General features: G+C 36.4%; 1 protein-coding gene across 10 annotated transcripts in view; it reads right to left on the bottom strand.

Moving 5' to 3' along the window:
- Window positions 1–484: 484 nt before the first annotated feature.
- The window catches only part of LOC117121506, a 32195-nt gene continuing 22501 nt past the window's right edge, over window positions 485–10178 (bottom strand). For 7 of the 10 annotated variants that reach the window (XM_033266728.1, XM_033266750.1, XM_033266738.1 and 4 more), the window contains 6 exons: window positions 9935–10000; window positions 6184–7515; window positions 5494–5747; window positions 3108–3254; window positions 2032–2181; window positions 485–1583 (listed from right to left, as the gene is read on the bottom strand). In XM_033266728.1, the coding sequence (XP_033122619.1) occupies window positions 639–1583; window positions 2032–2181; window positions 3108–3254; window positions 5494–5747; window positions 6184–7515; window positions 9935–10000 (2894 nt within the window). In that variant the 3' untranslated portion in view covers window positions 485–638. The remainder of the gene's footprint in view (window positions 1584–2031; window positions 2182–3107; window positions 3255–5493; window positions 5748–6183; window positions 7516–9934; window positions 10001–10178) is intronic. The other 3 variants (XM_033266744.1, XM_033266796.1, XM_033266757.1) reach the window with 2 other exon arrangements.

The following is a 10178-nucleotide window of genomic DNA, read 5'->3' as shown; positions in this document are numbered from 1 at the left end:
ATTGACACAGCATCCAACCTCATTTTGTGATTTCTCTGCACTACACTCAGAATCTATTTGCATGTATGTTTGTTTATAAAAGAAACATGTCACTACAATAATCCAAATCAATATTCACTCACCTAATGTACTCTTTAATAATAGGGAAGTAATAAAAATCATGACAGATGAAAGCAAATTAGACTTACTATGTCTGTTATAGGGCTTTTTCCTCATTGTCATAATAATGAAGTGATGTTATAAATACAAGAAAAGTGTTTTTAAAAATCATTAAAAAAGGATAAAAAATACAAAAAAAAATTATAAGGTAAAACATGGCAAAATATGGCTACAGTGTTAATAGTGAGGGTGATGTTGAGAGCTTTTACCATTATGCTAAAGATACCGACCCTGTGGAGGTCAGTGCATTTTTAATTTGTTTATCTTGTGAAATGTTATAAGCAAAGGGTGAAAATTCTTCGTGCATTTCACAGTAAGTTTTAAAACAATTTAGAAAACACAAATGGCTTTTCTGCTAATGCAAAAAGGCCCAATAATAAATGATAATAGCAAATGACTTATAATCAGTGTTTATCCTGTAAAAAAACATTCCTTCACACACAAATACACACACAATGACATGCCCTCAACTACACACTTTAAGAGGGCTTATTGCTGGAATTGTTTGCATTGGCAACATCGTTTACTGTTAATTCGCCAATGCTTCTGTTGAGTTCGGACATATTGCTATTACAATTTTGATCATAAAATACTTCAGGCGATGTTCGTTGGAAGGCAGGCAGTTCAGATTCTCGATCTGGGGTTATGGCAATGCTGGATGAAGAAGATGACGTAGACATTTTGGATAAATCAAATTCCTCTGGACAGGCATTCCTGCCAACTGGTCTTTCTTGATTGATAACTAATGACTGGTTTGGTAAACCTGTTGGTGCAATATTATTTCTTGGAAGCGCATCTAGGGAACCAATGGCAAGAATTTGTTGATTTGAGCTCTGCTTTGTTTTGTCAATGTAATCCTTGACTAAGTTTGCAGCATCAGAACGATCAATATCATTGAAACGTTTCACCAGCATATCCAGTGTTTCATTTCTTGACTCCCACACATTTAATAAATCTAATGTTGGAGACTTCGACCTTGCATCTAACTTTCCAATAATATTATCTAGATTAAGATTACTTGCCAACCTTCTCCAGTCATCTCCAAGAGGATGATCAGTATCTAGCTTACAGCAAAGTTCCATCCGAAGTTTATGGGGCAGTTTTGGTAATGACATGTCAGGTAAATTTACATTTTGAAGCATATTTCCTTGAGAGTCATGTGGACAAGACATTTGTCTTGGCATCACATAATTATCATTTTGGGTATTTGGGGGAAGATTGGAAGAGTGAGAATGGAAATCACTGGAGTAAGAAGATCCACCATGGTATCTTTCTACTAAATATGAGCCAGACAGACGATAAAAAGATGTATGGCCACTGTCAGTGCTCAAAGGTTGGTTCCCTCCATTTTCAACCATATAAACTGAAGGAGGTCCCCTGAGAGGTTCTGCAGGTGCATTCTGGTTAGACGTGTCTATTGGATGCTATAGAATAAAGAGAAAAAAGACATCAAATAACATTAAAAGCAAATTAACATTTTGAAAAAACCCCAAAGACACATTTTCTTTGTGGATCTCTTTTACAAAGAGTACGTATTTCTGATAGTGCCTTTCTAGATTTTCCACCTTTCTTTTAGTGTCTTTTTGGAAACAGTTTGAGCCCCCATAAATGTCACAACCCAGATCCGCCCCCTGCTAGGGCATTTTGTCATAAAAGTCTGACAAGAACAAAACCATATTGTTACACCATTTAGTAGGGGTAGGGTATTTTTTCATCTCGTACGAGTTCAATATTCCTACTGTACACACACACACACACACCCCCACCCCCCACACACAAACACAAAGAAACACTTAAAATTTCAAATCCCGACCTGTCTATTAGAAGCTATGTTAAGCATAGTGATTAAAAAAAAAAGAAAAAAAAACTAACCTTGACTGTATTTGACACTTCTAATGAAACTTCTTCTTCACAATCAATTTGCTGTATAGAAATATTGCAATAGAAGCTGCGCATTTGTCCAATGTTTTTAAAAGTATATTTGCAGCTCCCATAATCCTTCCTCCATAAGTTTTTTAAAAACTGTGATAAACAATATTATTCAACATGATTAAAAGTAAAATAGTAGTAACAAGATACTATAATGGGATTACAAAAAAAAAAATCAATATTGCCATTGAATTCAGGATCTAGCAACTTAAATTATTTTTAGTATAGACTTAGTTCATTCCCAGTTCAAATGCAATAAAAATAATATTTTAAAAATATTACATTTTTTCTGGAGAATGATTTCAAGAAGTTATGAGGAGCCTAAGTTGTGATACTTATCTAGGGCCCCGTTCTGCAATTTTTTTAGGCCATGGCCAATTGAATCCAGAGGCTAAGTTGTGATCCATAATTGACTCCAGGCCAACCAAGTAAATGGTTGAATATAGCATAATATATTTAAGTCCAAGGTTTTGGAATTGGATTTATTAGGTGTAAACACCAAGGATAGCCCACGAAAGTCTAGAAGACTTATTTCCAGTCGGGTCCTTCTGGTGGTGATTGGGCAGTACACCGGGAGACAATCCCATACTCTTTTCCGAAGAGTGTACTGCATTCTTTAACGTGCACACAGGCCACCAATGCACACGGGACCAACGGCTTAAACGTCTCATCCGAAAGACGGTGCGCTATTATGACTTGTATTTCAGCCCTTCACCAGAAATACAAGGAGGCAGCGATAGGAATTGAACCGGGGACCTAGAGAACTCCACGGTTCAGCGCACACACAGTGGCTACCACCAGATTAGCCAACTGAGGTAAGCTGCTCTCTGGTGGGAGGAAGACCATGGGTAGAGGAAGGAAAAGAACAAGATTACTTCACAGACTAAAAAATGGAAAACAAATATTATGAATTAAAAGAAAAAGCACTTAATAAGAGTGGAATAAGATGACATTGACCTGCCAACTGGTAGATGAGAGTAGGTAATTGCTTTAACGACCATGCATAATCTTAAATATACCTGTTCTTTTTTGCGTGTCTTCATGTGCCAGCCTGTTTCAAACTCTATACTAACTTTCAAGACTACTTCTGGTTTCTTAAAAAGCTCAAATTGGAGCTCAACTGCCATCTGAATCCCAGCAAGGGCCTTCTCTTCCTTTTCAACTCTCTGTGATAAAAAAAAAAGAAGAAAATATATATAATTTGATGCAATGGAAAAAAGAAAGCCACACTTTATCTGATATATATAGGACATCTAGATAATTGCAGTGAGGAAGACGTCAGAGAGCATCTATAGAAAGGATGAATGGAACCAGCAAAGAAAGATAATAAAGGACAACAAGGGCACAGATCTGTTTTGAAAGGTGAGATGGGGGAATTTTGTGAATAAAAATTTGAGGATAGTACCTCTCTATATGCCTTGGAATGAACCTTTTCTGTCTCTTATACACATCTAGATGTGTATAAGAGACAGTTTGGGGGAAGATTGGAAGAGTGAGAATGGAAATCACTGGAGTAAGAAGATCCACCATGGTATCTTTCTACTAAATATGAGCCAGACAGACGATAAAAAGATGTATGGCCACTGTCAGTGCTCAAAGGTTGGTTCCCTCCATTTTCAACCATATAAACTGAAGGAGGTCCCCTGAGAGGTTCTGCAGGTGCATTCTGGTTAGACGTGTCTATTGGATGCTATAGAATAAAGAGAAAAAAGACATCAAATAACATTAAAAGCAAATTAACATTTTGAAAAAACCCCAAAGACACATTTTCTTTGTGGATCTCTTTTACAAAGAGTACGTATTTCTGATAGTGCCTTTCTAGATTTTCCACCTTTCTTTTAGTGTCTTTTTGGAAACAGTTTGAGCCCCCATAAATGTCACAACCCAGATCCGCCCCCTGCTAGGGCATTTTGTCATAAAAGTCTGACAAGAACAAAACCATATTGTTACACCATTTAGTAGGGGTAGGGTATTTTTTCATCTCGTACGAGTTCAATATTCCTACTGTACACACACACACACACACCCCCACCCCCCACACACAAACACAAAGAAACACTTAAAATTTCAAATCCCGACCTGTCAAATCCCCTCGCGCTGTCTCTTATACACATCTAGATGTGTATAAGAGACAGATGCAAGGCAATCTACTTCAACATCAGTATACTTTTCGGAAGCATCATCAACTACACTTTCGGTTGATTGCTGACTGTCTAATTCTGGTACAACGTCCTGAGTCTTTGAGACTTTCCCTTCAGGAACGTCATATGAAGGAATGTTTAATGGCTCAGCAGTACCTGGAGGTTTAAGGCATGCACCGGAACAGTCTACCTCAATGCATGGAATTATTTCTACATTGGTATCTAATGTTGGGGAGTGGATATTGAAATAAGTGATTCCACCACTTTCACTGTCTTCGGGGCTTGTAAGTGTTGAGGTTGCTGTGTGGTAACCACTTGAAGTCGATTCAAGAGAAGATTCAATGAGATTATGCTTTGAAATACGATTTAGATTAGGTATGGAAGAAATAATTTCGCTTCGAAATGAAAGGCAATCTACTTCAACTTCAGTACAGTTTTCAGAAGCATCATCTACACTTTTGGTTGATTGCTGACTGTCTAAATTTGGTACAAACTCCTGAGTCCTTGATGCTTTATAGACATCTTCAATTAATAGCTGTTCTTCATTACTGGATGTAATAATGCTTCCAAAACCACTGTCCTCTGATAGAGACAACTTTTTGTGTTGTAGTGTGGAAAGGTACTTATGCTGAATGTCAATGACGGGTAAATTATCTTTGCTTGGCTTGAGTTGGGATGATTTCACTTGTTTGTAAGATTCACAAGAGATAATACAAGTTTCATGATCGATTGTCTTCTGATGTTCCATGACCTTATGAAGATTTTGACACTTCTTTGATGGATTTTGAATGGCAGGTTTGCTGGGTTCTTCAAGAACATCTTGACCGACTGCATCTGCAGTATCAAATTACAATTTCATTTTTATCGTCATTGTTAATTTATAATTAATACTGTCAGTATCATCCTTTAACATTATCATATTACAACAATCTTATTATCATTATCAGTGATTATTTATCACTACTGTATCAACATATTTATCATGTTCATTAGACAAATTTGTATAATCATCTCATCCAAAAAGCTATTTAAGCTGCCATAGTTTCTACTGTACATGTTATCCTTAGACCCCCAATTGTACCCTGCCACTTAACCTCACTGCTGGTTGTGCTGGTTGGAAAATGTAAAGATTTAAGTTTCCAGATGTGTATAAGAGACAGGTCTTTATATATTAATAGCATAATAACGTTAAAATTAAGTAATCCCAAATAATGCTGAATTTCATCAATTCTAGTATCTAAAAATCAAATCTGAAAATAAATACCTGCTCCAGATCATGACGCTCACCATGACAGTAAATACGAACTTCCTGATTTGTCTCACAATCTATAAGCTCATTTGCATAAACTACGATTCTTAAATATCTAGCACTGCATTCTTCCCCTGATGGTAGGGTGATAATGTAGTCGGTGAAATGACCTACAAACAAGTAGGCATACTGATTTTTGAGAAAGAGGACTGGGGAAGATGTGTCACCTTTCTGATTATATTTAACTTGCTTCCAGTGTTTCTTCTGATCTAAAATATAATTTAAAAATACATAACTTTTATTAAACAATTGGAGAAACAAAAAATAATCTTGTAGGCTTAAATCAAAATGTATTGTTTTAACCCTACTGTTAGGAAGTTGTTTGGACATTACAAAAGTTATATGACGTCATAGTAGATTCAGTGTCAGAAATTTGTTGGAGGTAAGGGCATCCTATACCAAAATATGAGTTGATAAATTCAGATCTCAATGGGTCGATTCACAGAAACAAAATCATAAACCTATTCATTTCAAATGTTAGCTGAGTCAAAAGAGATCAAAAACAAACACTGTAAAAAATCATTCTGCCTTGTTGAACAAAGACAAGTGGAAACAAATTGTGGAAAGCACAATGCTGCAAGATGGAACTCATTAAGAAGAAGAGAAAAATAACTGTAAATAGAGTGTATAATTTGATGGACTTACCAGGATCATTTTCATTTGTATACAGATTAATGCACTCCTTCTCATCAATCACTTCCTTAACTGAGTGTGGAAACACAATTAATACAGGCTTCTGAAATTTATAGTGATTAGGAAGGCATGTTATGATTGGAGCTATGCAGCCTTCATCCTTATATTCACCAGGAATATTTAAGTAATTCCGGTCCAAAGCCAGTCCGATCTTGGCATTACTTCCTTTCGGAATCGCATATGGAGGAATGATTAATTGCACACCAGTACCTGGAAGTTTAAGGCATGCACCAGAACAATCTACCTCAATGCCTGGAATTATTTCGGTATTGGTTTCTAATGGAGGGGAGTGGATATTGCAAGCAATGATTCCACCACTTCTTATGTCTTCAGGGCTTGTAAGTATTGAGGTTGAAGTCGATTTAAATACAGAAGTTTCAATGACGTTTGTCTTTGAAATGCAATGTGGATTAGGTATTGAAGAAATAGTTTCACTTTGAAATGCAAGGCAATCTACTTCAACATCAGTATACTTTTCGGAAGCATCATCAACTACACTTTCGGTTGATTGCTGACTGTCTAATTCTGGTACAACGTCCTGAGTCTTTGAGACTTTCCCTTCAGGAACGTCATATGAAGGAATGTTTAATGGCTCAGCAGTACCTGGAGGTTTAAGGCATGCACCGGAACAGTCTACCTCAATGCATGGAATTATTTCTACATTGGTATCTAATGTTGGGGAGTGGATATTGAAATAAGTGATTCCACCACTTTCACTGTCTTCGGGGCTTGTAAGTGTTGAGGTTGCTGTGTGGTAACCACTTGAAGTCGATTCAAGAGAAGATTCAATGAGATTATGCTTTGAAATACGATTTAGATTAGGTATGGAAGAAATAATTTCGCTTCGAAATGAAAGGCAATCTACTTCAACTTCAGTACAGTTTTCAGAAGCATCATCTACACTTTTGGTTGATTGCTGACTGTCTAAATTTGGTACAAACTCCTGAGTCCTTGATGCTTTATAGACATCTTCAATTAATAGCTGTTCTTCATTACTGGATGTAATAATGCTTCCAAAACCACTGTCCTCTGATACAGAAAACTTTTTGTGATGTTGTGTGGAGAGGTACTTACGCCGAATGTCGGTGACGGGTAAATTATCTTTGCTTGGCTTGAGTTGGGATGATTTCACTTGTTTGTAAAATTCACCAGAGCTTATACAAGTTTCATGATCGATTGTCTTCTGATGTTCCATGACCGTATAAAGTTTTTGACACTTCTTTGATGGATTTTGAATGGCAGGTTTGCTGGGTCCTCCAAGACCATCTTGACCGACTGCATCTGCTGTATCAAATTACAAATCCATTTTTATCGACATTGTTAATTTATAATTAATATTGTCAGAATCATCCTTTAACATTATTATATTCAGTGCATTCTTGGTGATGGGAAAGGGGGATATGGGCCACAGTGGCAGATCTAGGATTTACCCCGGTATTCTTAAAACAAACTTTAGTCGTAGTTCGAGCTAAGACTTAAAAATTATGTCATTTCGCATTCTTAGAACGAACTGCGAATAGCACTGCGACTAAATGACATGCAACTAAATGACGCAAACCTCGACTAAAATGATACCTCCGCAAGCCGATTTTTTTAGTCATCCTAGGGTCAGGCTAAATCGCCGACTTGAAATATTTACCCCACTAAAAACATGTTTTTTGTAACTCACAATAAAGTGAAACATATAAAAATGATTGTATACGCAGGTTTGATATATCTTGTGTGTTAAACAAAAGAGACATTAAGTTTAGCTTCCAAAAGGAGAACTTAACATGTTTCTTCCAGCCACATGCGATAGTTCCTGATTTGCACAAAATCCCCTCGCGCTGTGGTCACGTAGCTTCGCCATAACAACAACAAAGATAGCGCCGCTCTCGCTCGGGCTCATCTATAACAGTTCTCCAAAAAAAGCAAATTTTCAGTGACTGTTCAAATTCTCTATAGTAAATGTATTATAAAAAATTAATTATGCGAATGATGATCTATTATGAATTATGAGGAAATACGTTTTTGAACCACAGATGGGAGCTTAATATTCATCCGCATTACCGGATCTCTAAACATTTGTCTGCTAATCAGCTCTTGTCATTGGTTAGTTTGATAGTTGTTGCTTGCCAGTCGTCTTCAGTTGAACTAAAACTAGGACTTGATTTAGTCGTAGTTAAAACTTCGACTACGTTGTTTGTGAATTGAGGTTGAAGTTGAAACTAGCACTAAGTGAAGTACTAGTTCAAAGATCAACTAAAGTTTGTTATAAGTCAATCGTGACGTCATCACTGTAACTCCCAATGTTATTTGCCTATTCCCCAGCGTCCACTAATTTTTCTATTAGTGGACGCTTGGCTTGACTTTTCTTAGGTTCGTGTGCAAAAAAAATTCCTCATTTTTTCGTCACCGCGAAGACATCACGCACCGTGATAAAAATTGAGTTGTAATTGGGAATTACTTTCATAAAACAAGCTTAATTAGAACCCAAAAAAATTTACTTCAAATTCAATATTAAGTATGAACAATTAAGGAATTCATTGAATCCATGACTCTCATAAACACAACAAACTGAACGTTTAATAGGAATATTCTAGACCTATTTTAAAGACTCAAGGAACAAATTTAGATGTAGGCCTATGGCCAGGCAGGAAGCCGTCCAGGCCTCCTACTACTACTAGGCCGTAGCCCTGGCCGTAGCCTAACCTAGATATGAAATTATCGCGCAATTTTACCTGTCTGCATGCAACCAAAAAGGACGTCAGTGATTGTATTCTCTCTCGAATACTGAAATGTTTATTATCAAAATAGCATTACAAACAAGTTCTTTCTAACACAATTACAATAGTTATTCATCGTATCCGTACTGTACTGCTGAAGTGTATTTAATTATTAAACGCGTACTGCATTAGCAAAAATCAGCATACGCACAGCTAAATGTAAATACGCATACGTATACTGATCATATCACTATAGCAACCGATGACTGCTACAACAGTTGGTTATAAAAAACTAAAATTAAAAGACTGCGATTGACTTATAAAGCAATTAGTAGAGCATGCATCGTACACTAAATGGAATATTATTATACTTATGGTTACATTTAATGCATTCAAAAATTTCCTTCGGGCCTTACAAGCCCTCAGGAAATTTTTTCAAGCATTAAACCTAACCTTCGTATAATAATTTTCCTATAGTGTACTATGCGGAGCTCTACTAATTGCTTATTATAAGAATACGGGCGTTAGTAATGGGAGTGGATAATGCGGTGTGAATCACCGAGGGGGTGGGAGGGAGGATGGTTTTGGAGGAAGGAGAAGTCCTCTCCATTTTAGGATTTTTTTTGAATTAGTAGATGGTACACTCTTCAGAAAGTTAAGCTAAAAATAGAAGGTGTATGTTTACCAGAAAAGCCACACGTAACATGTATACATGAGAAGCACACACACTTTTTCATGGTAGCCAAACCCTATTCATCCCGCACAGTTTAGATCTGCCACTGGGCCGGTTGACTCAGATGAGGTGTAGCATCTGAAATCAAACCTAAACTAGAATTTGGCTATTCAAGAACATGGGCTTGCTCAATAAAATATGGTACAAAATATATTACCTATATTGTCGATGTAGAATTTGGTTCACATTTGGTTTCCAAAAGTTTTGCAATATAAACAATATAAAACAAGTACAGCACTACTTCAGAGAGAAGGCACTGTATTACCTGACTCAGTGAAATGAATGGCTTTCAGGTTGGAATGCATATCCATTTGTTTCTCAAGTGGTATGTCTGAAATATTGAAACAAACATAATTGAGCTCACAAACCAATATATAATACAAAGCAATGTTGTACAGTATATTTAATGTAACTTTAATTACGACAAATTGTAAAACTTATAAAAACTGTATTAAGATTACTGGCATCAGCTGTATTATTATAAGCATAAATATTGGAACATTAGTATT

This window comes from Anneissia japonica, unplaced genomic scaffold (assembly GCF_011630105.1).
Source record: "Anneissia japonica isolate Jap-2015-1 unplaced genomic scaffold, ASM1163010v1 scaffold288261_len294488_cov152, whole genome shotgun sequence".
In the NCBI taxonomy this organism is placed as follows: Eukaryota; Metazoa; Echinodermata; class Crinoidea; order Comatulida; family Comatulidae; genus Anneissia; species Anneissia japonica.
The sequence above is the reverse complement of the archived record's forward strand: the minus strand, read 5'-3'. Positions and strand labels throughout refer to the sequence as shown.